General features: G+C 35.4%; 3 protein-coding genes across 3 annotated transcripts in view; all 3 read right to left on the bottom strand.

The window, feature by feature from the left end:
- Positions 1-1,181: 1,181 nt before the first annotated feature.
- On the bottom strand, positions 1,182-5,130 carry LOC123561037 (uncharacterized). The gene is made up of 4 exons (XM_053517022.1): positions 4,996-5,130; positions 4,270-4,493; positions 1,889-1,968; positions 1,182-1,420 (listed from the first exon to the last, which is right to left on the bottom strand). The coding sequence occupies exons 1-4, from the start codon at positions 5,128-5,130 to the stop codon at positions 1,215-1,217; spliced, it is 645 nt and encodes a 214-aa protein (XP_053372997.1). The 3' UTR covers positions 1,182-1,214.
- LOC123539756 (uncharacterized) lies at positions 5,051-7,752 on the bottom strand. Its single transcript, XM_053516763.1, has 2 exons — positions 5,805-7,752; positions 5,051-5,132 (listed from the first exon to the last, which is right to left on the bottom strand). Exon 1 carries the CDS (start codon positions 6,926-6,928, stop codon positions 5,951-5,953), a length of 978 nt encoding a protein of 325 aa, XP_053372738.1. The 5' UTR covers positions 6,929-7,752; the 3' UTR covers positions 5,051-5,132; positions 5,805-5,950.
- A 10,886-nt stretch (positions 7,753-18,638) lies between these two features.
- Positions 18,639-21,656, bottom strand: part of LOC123561038 (uncharacterized) — a 29,559-nt gene continuing 26,541 nt past the window's right edge. The window contains exon 8 of the mRNA XM_053516629.1: positions 18,639-19,056. Coding sequence (XP_053372604.1) covers positions 18,851-19,056 — 206 coding nt within the window. The 3' untranslated portion in view covers positions 18,639-18,850. The remainder of the gene's footprint in view (positions 19,057-21,656) is intronic.

Below are 21,656 nucleotides of genomic sequence, written 5' to 3'. Positions count from 1 at the left end.
TTCGCATAAGAACGAAACAATCTGGTTATTCTACGCTAAATCACACTTGTGGCTTCTTATTTCGATTCTAACACGACATACTAGTATCAACAGTGTTAGAAAAAATGGTAACTACATTTTTTACGACCGCGCTACGCTCCTGGATCGGATGACGTCATTGTACGCGAGTGGTTTATTGCAGAATAACCCGAGATAGATATTGTTCTACATGTATGTAGGTTATTCGCTGGTCGTGTTAGAACATAATTTCATTTAAAACAAGTGGGGGAATGATATAATAAAAGCACATATATTGTACTCTGTCATATAAAAAATTATAAAAAGAAATGATAAAGTTAAATCAGGTGCCTTTGACCTTCACTTTAGCACATGACACAATGTCTTGTAATGTTTGTGCCAAGTTATTGAATATACACCGATGTATCAAAAGTTACAAACCAGACAAAAAACAACAACAAAACAACAAAAACAAGAAAAAAAGAGAAAAAAAAAAAAAAAAAGAAAAAAAAAAAAGAAAAGAAAAGACAAGAATGTTCGATTTCCAAAGGTGATCTTGACCTTGGAACTATGTTCTGGGTCTTGCGCATGTCAAATCAACTCAACCCATTTGTACTACGTAATTTTAAAATCTCTTGATGAAAGGCAGAATTATTGACCGGACAAGAAGCAGACCATGTTAACATTCAACCTTTTAAGTGTGACCTTGACCTTAACGCTAGGGCTCTAGGTCTTGTGCATGACAGGTCGACTCAATATTCGGAACATTTGTGCTAAGTAATTTTAATGTCCCTTGATGAGTGGCAGAGTTATGAACCGGACAAGAAACAAACCTTGTTAACTTTGACCTCTAAGTGTGACATTGACTTTGGAGCTAGGGGTCTGGGTCTTGCGCATGACATATCGTCTCATTATGAGAATCATTTATGCCAAGGTTTTCAAAATCCCTTAATAAATGTCAGAGTTATGGACCGGACACAAAGTGTGACGGACAGATGGAAGGACAAACAGAAGGACTGACGAAAGAGCCGAAGGACGCTGCCTATTTCTTACCCCCCACCCCCACAACATACACAATTTTTCCTTCAAAAAAGGTGGGGGCAATTACATTACATTAAACACACTAAATATATATAAGTTATATAACTTCCAAGATAACCAGGTATTATATAGTAGTGAAAAGACTTTAACACTTAACTAAAGTTATTATCTTAGAATTATATCATATTTTCAGTGATCTGTCTCCTTAGTTCAGATTTTTGGTAATGACTGAGATTATCATAGACGCTGAAGAAGCGGCCATCTTGGTTAAGGTCTGAGAGTTCCGGCTGACATGCTACACAATATATATTCCTGTTATATCGAACCTGATCTTTCAAATTTCTTGAACCTGGGTCTCTTGTGTATAGAATTATTAGACAACCTGAAATATAGGAAATGTAATATCATAAATATTTGTTTTGCAAAGTTTTTGTTCGAAAGTCGACATTTTTCATAATTCCTTTTTAGAATATAGTTGTCAAATTGTAAGTCAATACAAAGGAAATTCAGTTGTATGCTATGTTTCACAGTTCTGGTTTTATTTCAAAAAATAAATGTTTTTCATTCGATGCCTTTGTTACATCGTTAAAGATACTGCATCAGAAACTAATAATGGGAATTGATTCATAATTGTCCGTTGGCAACACCCAAAATTAAATTTCATTTCTGCAATTGACTAACCAGTTCCCAACAAGAATCTGATGTGGGGACCTACAAACTTAAACGTAGTTATCAGTCAACAAGTAAATTAGAATACACTATCTTTGTTTTGGTATCTTGAGCGGTCCATATGCAAACATTTCAAGAAGAACAAAATAAACAAATTTGTGACTGATAAAATGAACATTACCTCCGAGTTTAACGACTGCATCATATGTGGTTCTATGGAGGTCACCTAAACCTTTACCTGTTTCCTCAATTATAACATGTCTGTAAGTATAAGACTATTTTGAAGTACATGTTTTACATTTGGGAAGCAACATGAATAGATTAGCAAAAGTTCTAGCACTTTTGAATGCTTTTGCTTACACTTTGATACTGTTAGTAATATGAGCCATGAGAAAATCTACATAGTGGCTTTGCGACCAACATGGATCCAGACCAGCCTGCGCATCCAAGCAGTCTGGTCAGGATCAATGATGTTCGCTGACGGTTTCTCTAATCGCAATAATCTTTAATCCGCGGAGGCTAGTCTGGATCCATGCTGGTCGCAAAGCCACTATGTTGGTTTACTCATGGCGCGGCTCATATAAATATATATGTATATCTAACAAATTTTAACCTACTCTACTTCATATTATCAATAGCATTCCCTTTGTATCTCAAATTTACGGAACAGAACATAAAGTAAAACCTCTGACTTTTTACGCAAGTTAAACCTATACATTGCTACGAATGTTAAAAAGTTATTTATTTTTACGAAAGTAAAAAGTCATGTTTTGTTACAAACATAAGTAATTATTCAAAAGTATGTATTTAAAATTATGTATGTTTACGAACATAAAAAACTATTTTTTGTTAATAAAGATTAATGTTAAGCATTGTTACGATACTAAATGCAACATAGTGTTAAATTTCTTTTTATGAAAGTCAAAAAATATCTATTTTTACGATAGTGAAACGTTTGGTTTTATTATGAGAGTTAAAGGTTATGTATTGTTACATAGGATAAACTTGTGTTTTGTTACGATAGTTAAGAGTTATGTTCTGTTACAAAAGTAAAAATCATGTTTTGTTGCGAGTGTTACATTGAGTATCGTTACGAGTGTTTCATTGAGTATCGTTACGAGTGTTAAATTGAGTATCGTTTTGAGCGTTACATTGTGTATCATTACGAATGTTACATTATGTATCGTTACGAGCGTTACATTATGTATCGTTACGAGCGTTACATAGTGTATCTTTGCGAGTGTTACATTGTGTATCTTTGCGAGTGTTACATTGTGTATCGTTATGAGCGTTATATTTTGTATCGTAACAAGTGTTACATTGTGTTTCGTTACGAGCGTTACATTCGTTACGAGCGATACATTGTATATCGTTATAAGCTTTACACTGTGTAACATTACGAGCGTTGCATCGAGTATTGTTACGAATGTTACATTGTGTATCGTTACGAGCGTTACTTTGTGTATCGTTACGAGTGTTTCAAAGGCAAAAATCAAGGGGTCAGGTGAATTTTGCTTTATCTGGTCAGTGACTAGATAAAGCTTGGCGGACTACTTTTTGGATTTTTTTTAAAACGACGCCATCTTGTTTTTGAGAATAACTGCTAAAAGACATATTTATGCAATTATTTTCATAAACGCGCTTTTATTAGGTACGTGAGACCATGTCACAAATATATAGTGTATGCATACCGTATTTCAATTACTACAAAAAGTTTTTAGAACGGAAACGCTCGGAGAAATGGAAAGTGACTTATGTATAGCGTTTGTTCAGGATTTTAGCTTTCTGCACTTCAATCTAGGAATATATTGCATCTGGAATGGAGTGTTATTGAACAAAATCATCGAAGAAACGGTTTGCCTGTTTGCTCTGTCAAGCGGAGTTATGGCGTGTGTACAAGTCACGTCAATCGTTTGCTTGGTGAGGATGGGTCATCCGACATTCAACTGAATTTCGGACAAAACTTCACTGGCAGCAAATAAAAATTATTCTTTAATGTTCAACAGAACGGAGAAGTCGGACAGAAAGCAAAACAAAAACAAGATTAGCCTTTGTTTTTCAGCTCTTATTTTATAATATTTTTATTTTAAAGACCTGTTTGTGTAAAAGTGGTGCGTATTAATTTCTGTGCAAGACATACTCAGATCTAGTTGGTGGTAAATTTTGAATTTTAATCAAAGAATGATTTTAGATCAGAAGGTAGGATAAATAGAACATTAGGTTAAACTTACATTTATAAGACAGTTACCTAATATTCTTTATGTGTATCGTTACGAGCGTTACATTGTATATCGTTACGAGCGTTACAAGTTTTGTATTGTTACAAGGGGGCTACTAAATTTAAAGTAATATATTTTTATCAACATTTAAAGTTATATATTGTTACGAGCATTTAAACTTATTTTTTGTTACGAACGTTAAACGTTATGTTACTGTATTACAATAATACGTGTTAATATAAAGACATAACATGTTTTGAAATAAAGTAGAATTACAGGAAATCAACATATTAACTATTTCATCAAACCAGTTTTCCTGAATTCCAGTATATAGTAAGTATACCTTTCAGAAAACTCTGTACACATCAGGTACACTTTACATCTGGGTAGTTCAGGAATGTGCTCGTGTCTTCTAACTACGTGAACTTGTACTCTACAGTTTGGAATGTTTGCTGAATCCAGTATACGCCTGTGCGTTGTCGTTCTTGATTCATCAAAGCTGATGATACATACCCCAGTCTCAAGCTCTGCTCCTGCTGAAATTTTCCTTAGGATGTCATGTTTACCCTGAAATTAAGTACAGCGGTAAGGACGTAGCCTAGAAATCACGAGAATTTATGTGGCTAATCTGTTAAACACTAAACTGGAAACAATATCACATAAATTTAATTACATATATTCAAAGTTTCAAGTCAATATCTTGAAAAGTTGTGACCAGGACACGCAATATCACGTCAGATTTGACCTTTGACGTAAATTTGTGTTTTTATGCTTTGTACTGCCGAGCTAATTTGTGTGCTTTGCACATTATCTCATTGCCGCCAGCCTATATCCCAAGTTTAATGCCAATATGATGAATGTCTTTTTACGTGATGTTCCGTACACAAATATGACGGACGAAGTTCCTATCAACTAGTTCTTTAAAAATGTTTACCCGTATATTATATCTTGTATTTTCTGTCAAAACTGATATTTCGCTTCCTGTTTGACGTACGTAGTGTCTAATGAACTAGGTCTTCAACATCCGTAACTAACACAATGCAAAACAGTACTGTAATACTATGTGTACCTTAACAGGCGGATGGAGCGCTTCACCATAACTTGAGACAGAAGGAGCTCCCTTTGTTCGTTTCCATAGTACGTATACAATACCATAGTTAATGGCCAGCAGTACCACAAGTACTATATATGCTATGGTGAACATTTCTGAAAACAACATTTCTGAAAATATGAATACATTTTATATATGCATATTCAAAACTGTTGGCACGGATGTATATGTATGGTTCTATGTGGTCGGATCAAAATATGTTGTACAATGTAGAATTTTAGTAGATTCTAAATTCTGTTCAGAATTCATTAAGAAATTCAGCCACATTAATATTTAACAATGTAGATCTAACCATGAAAGAAACATGTCCGCCGTAAAGAATGACCGAATGCCGAATTTACCCGCACAAAGAATGCAAAGTAGAAACTGCCTCAGTACTACTTAATGGTCACGGTTGTTTTCGTTGGTTTTAAACTAAAATCCTCTCGTAATACCGTCCCGTCGAAACGGGCAAGAATGATAGTTTCAACCTCGGTTCCTTCATACAGTCCGCATGGGCAATATGAAGAAACAAATATGACAGCACACATAATAAATTATGACGTCTTTTTTTCACGAATTGTTGCAATATTCACATAAAGACGATAACGTATTTGTTTGTCCAATCTACAAAGTTTCATTTTTGCAATATTCACATACAGACGATAACGTATTTGTTTGTCCAATCTACAAAGTATAGAAACAACGAATACCTTTTGGACAACTGCATTTTGAAACGGTATGAATGGCAAAACAATGCAATAATTCGGAAAAAAACAGCCACTTACCTTTGTTAAATATGTTCCTAAATATGATTTCAATTATTCTCTGATGTTCAGCAAGTGTTTGGTTCGCTTCAATCGCCTGTTTCGACAGTTGCTCGACTTCAAGTTTTATAAGCTGTCCTATTTCATTCTTAAGCTGATCTATATCATTATGTACCTTCTGAAGCAAACCAACGACATTTTGTTTGAACTTTTAATACATTTTCCAGTATTAAATCTGTCAAAGTCTTTTTTAATTCTTCTATATTAACATCATTTTGACGTTTCTGTTCTTCCATATCTTCTCTCAGTTTTGACAGTTTTTTCTTTGTGTCTTCAATATCTGTCCTTGAGTTAGTTAACATTTCTTGCATAATTGTGTCTAAATTAGCAATGTCTCGATTAACTTCAGAACGCAGCATTTCTGCATCGTTTATAAGCTTGTTTTCTAAGTTCTCTTTTGATTTTGACAAATGACTCGTTAATTGATTTAATTCAGTACTGAAAAGTGAAGTCTTGCTATCTATTTTGCCTGTTAGCTCGCGTATTTTGCCACTAAGCTCATTGGACTTCTCTGTTATTGTTTCAAGTGATCGGTCATATGCTTGATTTGCTACATTTTCTATATCATCTTCCACTGTGCTTTTGTACATTTCAAAACTGTTTTCTAAACTCTCTGTTTTTGTTTGAATACTCTTTATATTAGCTCTTATTTCTGTTAATGTTTCCTTTAAGTCTTCAGTAGATTTAACTTTGACATTTTCTATAGTGTCATTCAACATTTCAATTGAAGTATTTAATTTTTTCACAACGTCTTTCAATCTAAGGTCCGATGAATTAAATCTTTGATTTACAGTCTCTGTTTCATTGCTAAATATGTCTCGCCATTTTCGATCGTACCCTGAAATATTTCTATCCATGATACCAAGTATATCAGACATTTGAGTTTGCGTCTCTTCAAATTGTTTTGAAATTGTTGTTTTAAAGGATTCTAATTGGTCTGAAGTAGACTTTTTCTCATTAACTAAGTTATGAACATCAGCACAACATCGACACCGATTCGAGCATAGCACGGCTTCACGCCAAAAATACCAAGCAAGGTAACATGCTAGCAGGCAAACATTGAATTGAAATAGCATCCTCCACATTTTTACCCTGCTAAAATACAAAAGAACACACCACTCAATGTGACAATAGTCTATATGTATGGTTCGTACATTTTTATTCACTAGTTAGATATACTGAATTATGCGAAAATTAAATTATACAATTTTAATTGTACTGAATTTCAAAAAAAAAAAAAAAATCATACTGAATATAATAATTCACTATGGAGAGGACTTCAATAAGCCTACTGGCTTCCAGTCCAATCCAGAATTTATTTATGTAAATAATCATTTGAAATGTACATATTGGGAAATATAATATGTTTAAACCAATAATTCTTTTATAAATGATATTGATTTAACATCACAATGACAGATTTGTTTGTTTTCTTTTCAATTATGATTAACAACATGGTTCTTATCTGCGACGTCCGAAGCGAAATTATATATCAAAAGGACATACATGTACCTTATTGTTTTTAATTATTCAAAATTTGTAAATAAACAAATCATTTGATACCCTTATAATACATTGTCTAAAGCGTTTCTCACGCAACAGAAATCCGATGTTAAACAAAGGTAATTATAGTCATATTCACAAAAGTACTAAGGTTGTGCTAAATGTTTTAATAATTTTAACAAATCGTTGCACACTTGGGCAGATATCTCTAAAGTTGAAAATCTAATGAGCAAAACGTAGACAACCATAATTTGTATGTACATTTTCTTCTGATAAATTTTGCGTACAACAATTGAAACTTTTTTGTAACACTAAGACACACAACAGCCTTATGCAGTTAAGCAATGACGGACACGTTTTGTTACCGTAAAGTAGCTTAGATAAGAGCAAAATGTAAATATTATAATCCAAAAAAAAAAAAAATAATATGTAATTAGGTTATGTCATCCTTGGTGCGCACAGTGTGGTCACATACACTTTAACAGTACACATTGACGTAAATGCCAATAGAATATAAAAGTTAAGATCAGCACGAAAGAAATGTCTGTTGTTTTTGTTTTTCAGCAAATTTTGCATCGAAAAAAAGCTTACAGCACAACATGCACACAGAACAATGAATGTTAGATTCAACATTGAGAAACATGACCAGGCGAAACGAGGAAAAATGCTTGAAATCAAGTAAGTTTCTTCTTTTGCCTAGTTTAAAGTTCAAATCTTTCAATAACCTATATCTGACTTTAAGCGGTCTTGTCGATTTTGTACAGGAAAGAATAATAACGTATTCTTTATTACTATGGAAACCTTATTTGTGCAGCATACCTGACAATACATGTATTTTTGCCTTCATGTTTAGCTTGTTTTGAAATTTAACATGCACTGATCACTTTGAACTGTTAATTTATGTCTAGATTTTAAAGGTAATCTCAAATTTATTTCTAAAATGTGTATTCCTTTTTCCCAATATCTTGATTGCTTTATGTAAATAATAATATACAGGAGAACCATGTTTGAATATATCGAAAGAAAAGTAGTTCTTTCTTCTTATGTGTTTTTCGTATGTGCATATCGATCGGAATAGAGTTCTTTTCTTTATTGCAGAATCGAGCTGATTCCATTTCTTTCCTCTTTCTCATGCCTCCATTCCTGGTTTAATTGTTTTAAATCAATACGGCGTTAGCAAAGGTGTTTAGTCTTGGTTTGCTTACATACAATAATGAAAGAATTAGTATTTCTAATAACAACTTAAGTAAACAAAATCACTGGCGCGTAAGCATTAAATATGTTTTTTTTCCTCTGTCTATCGCTTTTTCCCCTTTGTACTGCCATAACTTGATAAATTGTTTTAGTACACAGCTGGCTTACGGAAGGTCAGTGGTTCTACCCAGGTGCCCGCTCGTGATGAAATAATGCATCAAAAAGCTGGAAAGTCGCCATATGGCCTATAATTGTGTCGGCGCGACGTTAAACCATTCAAAAAAAAAAATATAGTACAATGACATGAGAAGCAGAGGTCCTCTCTAATGTATTTATCTTTTATCTATTGTAACTTATATTTGGTTTTAACATTTTTTTTCATCATATAATAATACAAAGACACCTCTGCGAAAAGACATTTTACAACTTGATTTTTTAAATGTTTTTGCAAAAGTTTATTTATCCTGGTCATTTCATTCAGGTTTCATTCAAGGATGATACGGGCCGACATTTTTGCATGATTCGGACATTCCCCCCTCCCTCCCCCATTACCCCTACCAATGCGTACTGCTGGACATTTGTCCCCCACTGCTTATTTTTGAATACTTGCCTCCGCCTTTAATATAATCTTATTTCGTACCGATTGTTTAAAGAACTTAGTAGAAGATTATTATCGAATTTCAGGTGTTCAGGGGCCAATGTCTTTGTTCTTACACTTTTTGTTGTATTTTTAGAAGTTCGGAGCGGGAGTACATATATTTTATTTCACAAAGCATATAGATATCAACATTCAAACTCTATGGCTTTTGCAAAGACTACATTAACAATGTTTTATATGAAACTACATGTACTTTTTAAATAACAGAATTTTGGCTGTTAAAAATAACCTAATGATCTGATAATCTTGAGTGTTCTACTGTAATCAAATTGTATTCTGTCCAATAATAACCTAAAGTGTATTATCATTGTAACATTTTGCATTGTAAACTGAAGTGTATTATTGAAACATGTTTATTCTGTGCCCAAATAATTTAGCGTGTCCTACTGTAATAAATGTTGTATTCCATGAAGAGTTTTATTGAAACATGTTTTATTTCATGCGCTTATGATACAGGATGTCTTACTCAAGTTACTATAACAAAAATTGTATTTTGTGCAATAGTAATCTAAAATGTATAATTTCTAAAAAGCTTATTTTGTACCCTAATGATATATGGCGTTTTACTGTAATAAAAGTTGTATTTTGAAGTGTAAAAATGTATACAGCCGTACTGATAAACACCTTAAAGTAGGCTGCAACTGTGACAATGTATTTTCACAATCTGTAAGGAAGATTTGGTCAATAATAGCAAATATAAGAACATATTAAACGATTTAGGATTATTACAATAATTTCTGATAATATACAATTTCTCTTATCTATGTTTGGGGACCATTCAGTTGATGTATAATAAAGTTCCGCTTAAGCCGGTGCTTGGAAACGTGAGAAGCGTTGCCTATTTCATTACCATTCATGAACAGTCTCGATCAAATCGAGTCTGCTACTATTCTGCTATGTTGCATTCTTTGCTTCCAAAGGGTCTTTTTACAGATTTTGTTCTTTTATCTCTGTAATTTGAGACAGAACATATTTGCGCACCAGATTCGATTTTTTTTTCATGCATGTACGTGCAACATGAGCAGATCGATTTTTAGTCTAAAAAGGCGGAGTTTATAAGACATGTGTCCCACTCGAGAACATACTGCAGTATATTTCTAGTTGTTGCAATCTGACGTATGAGACAGAGTTAAAACATTATACGATTATCCAAAATATGACCTCTTACTAAGCAAAGCAAACCGAAAATTTTGTCTAAAATGAGCCTTAACTTAGGCTGCAAAAAAGCATGCCAGCCGGATGTGTCTGGATGGGAAAAGGAGCGGGGGTTAGGTGGATCTAATGATCACCACTTCTTAAACGGCTTTTATTCATGGTTCGTGACTGCTGAACCTCTCCTAATCATATACAAGATGTATCCAGCATAGATCTAGTGTGTAAAGGTCAACATGTTATTTTAGCTCTACTTTCGATTTTAATTGAATTACAGTGATCAAAGCCTTACCTGTTTATTTCTTAAATCAATCCGTCTGTCAATTTTAGATATTTTTAATTTATCCTCTCAAGTCCCCTTGCTAAGTCTTGTGTGTTTCCAAAATTGTTAGCTTACTGTTACATGTATTGTCCCGTTCTCTTTTTCATTATAATCACCCATTTCATATAGATCGGCTAAAGGGTTATTTCATATGAGATTACAGCGGCTCTCAAAATCGTATATCTTTATCATGCTTGCAAATCACTTCTTCATTTATCTTATTTCGTACACAATTGTACATAAAGAACAAGAGGGTCATGATGACCCTGAATCGCTCACCTGAGTAATGTGAGCCACATGTTTAAAATGGCAAACTGATGCTAAAATATTAGAAAGTAGGTCAGAATGTCATATTCATGGTCAATGAAAGTCAGTTTTACGATCGGTGTGCTAAACTGTACATGTCATTCATATTTCAAGGCTGTATCTTAAAAAAAACAAGAAAGTAGGTCAGTAGGTCAAGATCAGTCAGGTGACCTCTAATCACTTGTGGTCATCAGGTAATTATAAATTAATTTAACAGTCTAGGAAATACGACCTGATGATTTTTGAGGTATTTATTCCTATATAACTCATATAACAAGTCACCCCCAGGGCGGGGCCTCTTTTCACCCCAGGGGAAAAATTTAATTTAATAACAATCTTGTTAGACATCCACTAAGCAACGCTACATACCAAATATCAAGGGCCTAGGCCTTGAAATTTCAGACAGGAAGATTTTTTCCCTATAAAAGTCTATGTTAAATTTGGGACCCCCAGCGCAGGGCCTCTTCTTCCCCTAGGGGCATAATTTGAGCAACTTTGGTAAAGGACCACAAAGCAATGCAACATATCAAATATCAAAAGCATAGGCCTTGCAATTTCAGGCAAGAATATTTTTGAATTTTTTTCCTATATAAGTCTATGTAAAACTTAAGATCCTCCCAGGGCAGGGCCTCTTTTCACTCCAGGGTAATAATTTGAAGAATTTTGGTAGAGAACATCAAGTTAATGCTACATACCATATATCAAAGGCCAAGGTCTTGTGGTTTAAGACAAGAAGATTTTTAAAGTTTTTTCCTATATAAGTATATGGAAAACATGGAACCCTCGGGACGGGGCCTCTTTTTATCCCAGAGGCATAATTTGAATTTTTTTTTATAGAGGACCATTAAATGATGTAACATGCCAAATATCAAGGCTCTACGCCTTGTGGTTGTTGACAGGAAGATTTTTAAAGTTTTTCCTTTCGATTGCCATTGCAACCAGAGTTCTGCATGGAATTCAATTCTTTGAACAATTTGAAAGGGGACCACCCAAGGATCATTCCTGTAAAAATTGATGTAACTCTGTCTAGGGGTTTTCAAAAAAAGAAGATTTATTTTTAAAAAATGTTGACGCACGCACGCACGACGGACAACGGACATTGAGCTGTCACAAAAGCTCACCATGAGTCTTTGGCTTAGATGAGCTAAAAATGTAGCAAAATTAATTATTTTTACTATTTTTACAACTATTAATTTTTTGTTTGTAGTTGTACTTCTTACGTGTCATAGCCACCATCTCTGGTTTTACCATGCACCGGCATACACCGGCTTTCCCCGAAAATAGAATATACAATTCAAGCGTTCTTCCTAGCTAAATTATAACGGTTTTTGCATATTATATATCTCTCTGTCACTATTTTTCTTGCAATTTCAGGAGATGCCGAGTTAAACCCGGTGCCAAATAACATTAACGAAAATTTGACAAAAATCAAAATATAAGAAACATGCGAAATAAACTGGTTTACAAACTATATAAAACATCCCCTTTCCGTTGATAAAACTACCTTCCGCATTTCTGGGAAATTATCGGAATTGGAGGGGTGTAAGGAGGCTTCCACCCTTAGCACACTCCCCCTTGCAAAATATTCTTTAAGAAATTTAATTTCTGATTTTAGGGCGCCTATACTTTCTTCATCTGCCTTAAATTCCTTTAAACCAAACTCAACAATGTCATCTGAATATTTTTCCAACATGCCAATTTATCTCCCAGAGACTTATTTTGTTTCTCCAGAGCTATTCTACCATTTAACTTCCTGGTTTTCCCTCTTCAGTACTTAAATGTTCTCAGAAAACCTTTCACTGAACAGGAACGAACTGTCTGACCAGTCAGTCCCAAGGTCATAAGATTCTGTGCTTGCATGGGGAGTTACACGTGAAGGCATGGGATACCCATGGTGTGTTTCTGAGAGATTTGGGAGATTATGAACATGGCTTGGAGACTGTTACCAGGGGTGCAGTCGGCACTGTTGCCACAGGCGGCCTATCATAAGAGGCTGCATTGTATGGTGTGTGGGAGACTACTCTTCCTGGTGAAAACCACCCATGCCCCCTTTCTGCCGCCACGCCGGGTGTGTGAGGGGCTACATCTCCTGGGGAAAAATATCCATATTCCCTACTGGCTGTCATACCTGGTGTGTAAGGGGCTAGTTCCCCTGGGGACCAATATCCAAACCCCCTATTGTCTGTCATGCCTGGTGTCTGAGGGGCTACCCCTCCCGGTGAGGGCCACCCAAATCCCCATATAGGCGGATAAAATCCCAATCGAGGCCCAGCCCCACCAACGTTATATGGGGATTTTCCATTGCTGCTAGGGGTACTACCTTCTCAGCCATAACCTTAGATGTATAAAGTATTAAGCTGATATATCTGTGTTTTGAAATACTCAAGTTTTGCTTTTATTTCCTTGATTTGAGGAAATTTCAACAACAGGAAGTTTTGAAATACTCAACGTTTTGCTTTTATTTCCTTGAATTTAGGAAACCACAACAACAGAAATTACCCCCCAACCCTCTCATTAATGTTTATTCTTTTTGGCCTTTGATGTACACCAAATATAATAATTTCCTGATACAGGGAAATATACCTTCCTGGAATTAACTAAAAGAAATAGTACACCAACTGTTTTCTATCTTTGAATAGAATAGGATGGAATAACATTTTCAATAATTCAGAAATATTCCAATTCACCGGCTGTTGTTATCGGAATTTCCTGTCCTGCGTTAAATGAAATTGCTTTCGGCTTGACACGTTTTCCATGCGCGGGGCTTAAACAAACAAAAAATCAAACGACAAAACAATTTCTTTTGTCGAGGATGATTAATCATAGAAAATAGAATTTAAAAGTCAAATGAATAAACCAAAAATACTGGCCGTTACAGCCGTAGCGGCAAATTGCACTTTCCCGCAGTCCGCAAACTGTGTAGGTGGGGTGCGAAATAACCACTACTAACCGACCCCGGGATCCCCGTTCAGATTACCTCTGCTGGAGGGACAGTTCAATGGGCTTTTTACCCTCTACTACGTATCGGGCAGGGACCTACTAGACGATGTCCAGGGCAGGTGTTCTCGATTACTTCTGAAACGAATATAGTGAAAATGGTATTCAATATACCGGGGTCGACACTCCTATTAGGGGCGGAAGATGTTTCTAACCCTAAGAGGCAGATAAAAATACAATGCAGTAACTTACTACCTAAATTGGGCTTGGATTTCGGCTGATGATAGAAAACACAACTGTATTCAATGGAGTCTGGTCGAGAAGAGACGATTGGTCCTCCTGGACATGTGATATGGATCCTCCTCGCTGATTAGTTGTTCCTCCAACTTGAGTTGTCACAGGAGTGGCGAATTATACCCCCACAATATGGCCTTGTCACAGAACTAAGCAGATTTCACAGCCGAACTTGCTTGATCTTTAATCTACTGACCTCAAAATCAGTAGGGTCATCTGCTGGTCATGATCAACCTCCCTATGAAGTTTCATGATCCTCGGACCAAGCGTTCTCAAGTTATTGTCTGGAAAAGGTTTAAATGTTCCAGGTCACTCTGACCTTTGACCTTCTGAACTCGAAATCAATACGGGTCATCTGCTGGTCATGATCAACCTCCCTATTAAGTTTTGTGATCCTAGTCCCAAGCGTTCTGAAGTTATTGTCCAATAACCTTTTAAATGTTCCGGGTCACTGACCTTGACCTGTGACCTACTGACCTAAAAATCATTAGGGATCATCTGCTGGTCATAACCAACCTCCATATCAATTTTCATGATCGAACTTGACCTGTATTTTACCATGTTACACCTGTGTACAAAATATTTATGATCATAGACCCAAGCGTTCAAAAGTTATCATCCGGAAACTGTTTAACTGTTCCGAGTCACTGTGACCTGGACCTTTAACCTACTAACCTCAAAGTTTTACTTGGCCTGTATTTCATGATGTTACATCTGTGTACCAAAATTTATGATCCTAGGCCCAAGCGTTTTCAAGTTATCATCCGGAAACCGTTTAACTGTTCAGGGTCACTATGACCTTGACCTTTGGCCTACTGGCCCCAAAGTCGAACTTGACCTGTATTTTCTGATATTACGCTTGTGTACAAAAATTATTTAAGTCAAGCCTTTCATGAGTTATCATCCGGAAACCATGGAAACCAACGGACCGACCGACAGACCGACAAGCTCACTCCTATATACCCCTCCCCCCAAACCTCTGACAGTGACCTCAGTAACCCCTAACTGCATTTCCACTACAGTATATACATTATGAAGTAATCTGATTTTGTGTTTTAACAAAGTAAAGTTGTTACAAAAGAATGGTAAAACTTACTAGGAAGAAAGTCAGAAACAAGAGCTGTCACTAATGGTGACAAATGCCCCGCAGCACCTTGACCTTTGACCTGGTGACCCCAAAGTTAACAGGGGTCGTGTACTCAATAAGTACTATAAGCATGTGAAGTTTGAATGTCCTGGGTGCAGTGGTTCACGAGTAAAGTGCCTTCATGCAAAAAGTTAACACTGGCCCCTGTGAGCTTGACCTTTAACCTGGTGACCCCAAAGTCAGTAGGAGTCATGCACTCAATAAATACTATCAGCATGTGAAGTTTGAAGGTCCTGGGTGCAGTAGTTCGAGAGTAAAGTGCCTTCATGAAAAAAGTTAACATTGGCTCCTGTGACCTTGACCTTTGATCGGGTGAACCCAAAGTCAATAGGAGTCGTGTACTCAATAAGTACTATCAGCATGTGAAGTTTGAAGGTCCTGGGTGCAGTGGTTCGCGAGTAAAGTGCCTTCATGCAAAAAGTTAACATTGGCCCCTGTGACCTTGACCTTTGACCTGGTGACCCCAAAGTTACTAGGGGTCGTGTACTTAATAAGTACTATCAACATGTGAAGTTTGGAGGTCCTGGGTGCAGTGGTTCGCGAGTAAAGTGCCGTCATGCAAAAGGTTAACGTTGTGACGAACTAACGAACGAACTAACGAACAGACGGACAATTGAAAACTAATATGCCTCCCTTCGGGGGCATAAAAAGCGAACAACTCAATATTTAAATGACATATTCATTACATACCTAATAGTCACGTGTTAAGAACATTTTTAGAACCCCAAAGTTACTACATAAACAACGCATGAATTGTGGATTTTATCTACTGTACAAAAAGATATCTACGAATATTTACAAAGATCATTACATTATCAGCACAGCGTTCGCTAAGTCTATACTGTCTATGTAGCTTTAAATTTCTTTGTAAACAAATAAACAAAGACTGAATACAAATGTGCAATGCAACTGAACAATATTCATTTGAATTATATTTTGGTACTGATAAAACACAGATTATCCCGTCATGTTGCATTCAAATAACAGTGAAATCATTTTACCATTTTTATACTGTATACAAATACAGATGTCAGTTTCACTGGTATGACCTTTCAATTATGATACTGGAAGACTGAATTATCCAGTTTTCTTTATACCATTACTCTATCTGTGTTTGGTCTGTGCGTAAGAATGACTTGTGTGTAAGAATGATTTGCAGTTCTTTGCCCGAGGTCAACATCACAAAAGATCGACTAACGTGTTCAACTGTTTGTTTTCTAGGGATGATGTATATTTCTTTCAAATAATAATCAAACGAACTCAGCCAACTGCGTCATTACACAAGTTATGCACAACTCGATGTCATTTACATTACAGGCTTTTGGATACGGGATTTGTACACACAGCAGTGATCAGGAACGTTTCGCCAGTTGTGTTAAATATGTCTGTTAGAAGCGTTTATCAAAGCACAAATTCTGTCCAGTATACGTAACTGTTCATAGAAAGTCAACAAGACACAAAAAGATGTAAACAATACAAAAAAAATCATGAAATCATGAAGAATTGTGGTCCATTAACATTAAATATTTTCTCACATTTTAAAACAAATATAAACAATATCATAACAAAGTTATACGATTCTGTCACTGGTTGTAGGTGCAGATGGGAATATCCGGCCTCGAGGGTAACTGTTAAAGGAGGTAACGAGACTCAGCCGAGTTACCGCATAAACAGTTACCCGAGAGCCGGAATTTCCATTCTTCACCTACAGCCAATGATATAATCCTTTTTCTTGCAGACCATTTTCAAGAAATAATTGTAAAATTAAAGACAAAGGAAATTACTTTCTATTTAGAACTATTTACTTACAGCAGCGTATTTAAACAAAGCGTCATGACGTTACAAAGACAAATAACAATGTTTACTTTCGGTTTTGTTTTATCACTTGCAGCGTAAAATTATGTATATTTTTTTTTAAACTTACGTATCTTTTTTGAATCGAGAAATACACTAAAATGAATAAAGAGGAACTATCAAGGTATTGGATTTTTACTCCGTTTTATGAAATAAACTTTAAAATACTATCTAAATGTTCTACATATATGTAGTTCGCAATACGTCATTTCCGCACGAAAGTCATCTTACACCCCCGGGGAGTAAGATGGAGTTTTTTCCAGCACCGGTGAAAATACCGGAAATCACCGTCTGGTATTCAAGAAGAATTGTTCTAACATTGAAAGTGCTAGGATGATGACGCCAAACAACTGTACTTAAAACTATGGTTATATATAAAAGTACTTTTCAATATAACAAACATAGGATTCTGCCACTATAAGAATTATGATGTAGACAACAACCGATTTCGATTAATAATAATATTGGGGATCAAAACAAGTTTTTTAAATTCAATGTGCATTCAAATCACGTTGTGGATAAAACTAAAATGTCTTCATTGACTTACGATTTCGCCAATCGATCAAACCGAGGCATAATACAATATACGGTGTGATAACCAATAAAGCACTTGCAAACACTAAACACAACAAATGATTACACACAGTTGTCATGACGAATTGTGGTCCCTGGCCAATCAAGCGTTGCCTCACGTGTACCAACAGACGTACACTTACTAAACGCTGACAGTCTTCAAAAATAATCCAGGTAATACAGTGCACAGAAGAACCCATTTTATACTTTCCAGGCAGTAAATCTGTATTGACAATAGGTAAATTCCGTCCGATTACGTATTCTTGTATAGCGTTTCGGCATTTTTCGGATGATGATGTAGCTAACACAAGTATTTGACTTCCCGTTCCTACCGGAGCATGTCAAAACCGCATACGAAACATTCATAACCCAGTGGAAATCTATGGAAATCTCCAATTGTCATTACGGGCCACTACCTTAACATGTTCTTCCTTAACGATCCTTGTCTAAGCTCAATAAAATCAATAGAAAAATGTAGGAAGTCACGTCTTATTCAAAACAAAATTTGCAATCACACAGACGCACTTTAAAATCAGCGACAATTGAGACAGACTTCTATTGGCGGTGTTTGTGTCTAGAGTTCCATAATAAATTCTAATGTGCAATTATTTCTTGAACTGCTATCAAAATGTCAAGCCTTGTGCTTTCAGCTAGTTATTGCAATGATATCAAAAATGCTCTTCAGAGCAACATGCTCAGAACTGAATGATTTTTGATTGCACCATTCTACTACTTAGTGCCTGTATCTAAAATAGATAAAGCCGTATACCATAACTATAATCCAACATTTTAAAAGGTAACTACTCGTATCCCTTAAAACACAGGTTTGTAATGTAGACAATGTTTCCGTAAATTATATGCAAAATGAATTTTTAGCTACGCTTATTCAAAATTCCACGAAAATACATTTAAACACGCCAGATATATATTTAATATTCAGCATTATTTTTCCGTCGACGTGCCATAAGAAGTACGAATGAAACTAGCTACTGTGTATAGAAAACACAACGTTAAACGATTTGTAGTGAAACAGTTTTAACAATTAATTTAAAATTATTATCTCAGAATTATGTCCTATTTTCAGTGATCTTTCTCCTTAGTTCAGATTTTTGATAATGACTGAGATTATCATAGACACTGAAGAAGCGGTCATCTTGGTTAAGGTCTGAGAGTTCCGGCTGATTTGTTACACAATATATATTCTTGTTATATCGGACCTGATCTTTCAAATTTCTTGAACCTGGGTCTCTTGTGTACAGGATTATTAGACAACCTGAAATATAGAGAACTATAAATCATAACTGTTTGTATGTGTTTACTTTATTTATATAACATCGTTTTGAAATTTTAACTGAGAAAAATGAGGGTCCTGAAAGCCCTGTATCGGTCACCTGACCTAGTTCTTACCCCAGATATCCTTGTATCTAAATTGGCCAAGATTTCATAGAGACAAACAGATCTCCTGTAAGCAAAACATAGGCTCTGAAAACAGACTGTAGCTCACTTTGAGCAACTGTGATGGTCCACAATTTTTTGAAGATTATTACTTCGGCTTATTTCGATTCTTGTCTTTGTTTTATTGTAGTATGCCGTTGTTTAACAGAAACTTATGGCATCACTGCCTGTAGGTACTGCTCCAGAAATTAATGCACTTCGCAAGTTACAAACAACTTCTCATCAAACAAACTGATGAAGAGTACTATATTTATCAATCACCAAAGAGAATACTCATCTGTCTGTGGATTCCCCGCTATCTCATTGTTGGTAACGTGGCAGCTTATTTGAAAGCTAGTAATGTGATCGAAGTGATGATATAGCATTACTTTAGCATAAAATATCCGAGTTACAATACCTCCAAGTTTTACGACTGCGTCGTATGTAGTTCTGTGAAGATCTCCCAGACCTTTACCGGGTTCCTCGATTATAACATGCCTGAAAATGAAATGGTAACTAAGAGTAACATTTGAACGTGTATTCTTAACATTTGGGAATTTCAAACAAAATAAACAACACAAACAAGCAATTTGTATGTGTAAGTGAGCATCTTTCCACCATAAGTAATACGGATCTTTAACAATGTAGAAAATACTTTGTTTCGTATTATTAAAATACTTACAATAGCATTTTTGCTTAAAACCTCAAATTTGCAGACATAAAATTGTATTGTTACCAAACATTTGAAACTAGTGTTTTTTTCACCATATTTGGTAACCAGAGCTAACAGTTATCTGTTGATACTAAAGTTAAAAGTTAAGTATTTGTATTGTTACATAAGTTTAAACTTTCCAATGTTAAAACAACTGATGAAAAACATAGTTCTAAATACAGTAAGATTAAAACAAATCAATAATGCAAAACCAGTTTCTCTGCATTTAACTAAAATGAATTTTGTTTTCATTAAGTTTATTAATACCTTTCAGAAAACTCTGTACACATCAGGTACACTTTACATCTGGGTAGTTCAGGAATGTGCTCGTGTCTTCTAACCACGTGACCTTGTACTCTACAGTTTGGAATGTTTGCTGAATCCAGTATACGTCTGTGAGTTGTCGTCCTTGATTCATCAAAGCTGATGATACATACCCCAGCTTCAAGCTCTGCTCCATCAGGAATCATTCTCAGGACTTCATAGTTACTCTTAAAAATATGGACGCTAAATTGTTCATTGAGTGTTTAATAGCGAATTTACGTTTCTTTATTGATACCTTTCACCGCAAAGAAAAATTATGTGCATGTCTCTGAAATAGTTACAACAGCATAAATCAATTTGAAATAATTCTAGGACTGAAAGGCGAGCTCCATCGCTCCAACAATGGGAAAGTCCCTCAACAGATGAGAGCATAATTTCTAACTGATGAATATAATATTTCAGCATTTGTTTAAATATCCATGTAATATATTACGCAACATTTGCATAATAACATAGTTAAAAAGCACTTCTTTCAATACACATCCCAGGTTCTAGCTCTTCTCCTTCTGGAATCTTCCTTAGGATGTCATGATTACCCTAAAATGTTAACTGGAAGCTACATGTACCTTTGATTTCATATGTTGGTGTTAAGATCGAAACTATGAGATTGTATATATTGGTCCACAATTTATTGCAGTGAGGTATGAAGATATCTAGTACCTCGTTAGCAAACTTAATAAATACTCGAACGTATATTAGTATGAATCTATAAATTACAGAATCAAAAGACACTAAGGCATATAAGAGCTCCGCAAAGCGGGTCAATATATACCCGAAGGTATAGATCAAAGTCCAGTCCGGTACTGCGGCAAGGATGTAGCCAAGCTAAGTTAAATCATGATAATTTATTTGACCAATCTGTTTAACACAAAACTGGAAACAATATCACTTAAATAAGTATTAATTGTGATATTTACTGCACCTGTTTACCAATCACTGCAACACACATTGTGGTCAGTATAATATCTACATAAAAAGTAAAATTTAAAACAATAATTTTTTTTGGGGGGTGGGGGAGTGTAGGCTTGGGGTGCAATGGCGGTCAGTGGGGTTGGGACTATGTGCGACGGCGGTGAAGGAATACCAAGACACAAGAAAGGCACAAGAAACTTAAAGTGAAAAAAAGCATTAGGAGTGCAAATGTAATGTATCACTACATCCATATTTTCAAAGTTTCAAGTCAATACCCTGAACAGTTATGACCAGGACACACAATATGATGTCAGATTTCACATTTGATCTCATTTGTGTTCTTGACATTTGACCTACCGAGCTTTGTATGCTTTGCACATAATCTCATTTCCACCTACCTATATCCCAAGTTTAAAGCCAATATGATGAATGTTTTTTAAGTTATGTTCCGGACACAAAATATGACGGACGATGTTCCTATAAACTGATTA

The sequence above is a fragment of the Mercenaria mercenaria genome, chromosome 10 (assembly GCF_021730395.1).
Source record: "Mercenaria mercenaria strain notata chromosome 10, MADL_Memer_1, whole genome shotgun sequence".
NCBI lineage: Eukaryota > Metazoa > Mollusca > Bivalvia > Venerida > Veneridae > Mercenaria > Mercenaria mercenaria.
This window is presented reverse-complemented; position numbering and strand designations above follow the sequence as displayed.

Bases quoted from the DNA above. Each gene is read 5' to 3' on its own strand.
- LOC123561037 (XM_053517022.1), bottom strand. From the start codon at position 5,130: ATGTTCACCATAGCATATATAGTACTTGTGGTACTGCTGGCCATTAAC. The intron at 4,494-4,995 runs GTACACATAGTA...ACTTAATTTCAG, and splicing joins CGCTCCATCCGCCTGTTAAG to GGTAAACATGACATCCTAAG. The intron at 1,421-1,888 runs GTAATGTTCATT...CCTATATTTCAG, and splicing joins TGCAGTCGTTAAACTCGGAG to GTTGTCTAATAATTCTATAC.
- LOC123539756 (XM_053516763.1), bottom strand. From the start codon at position 6,928: ATGTGGAGGATGCTATTTCAATTCAATGTTTGCCTGCTAGCATGTTAC.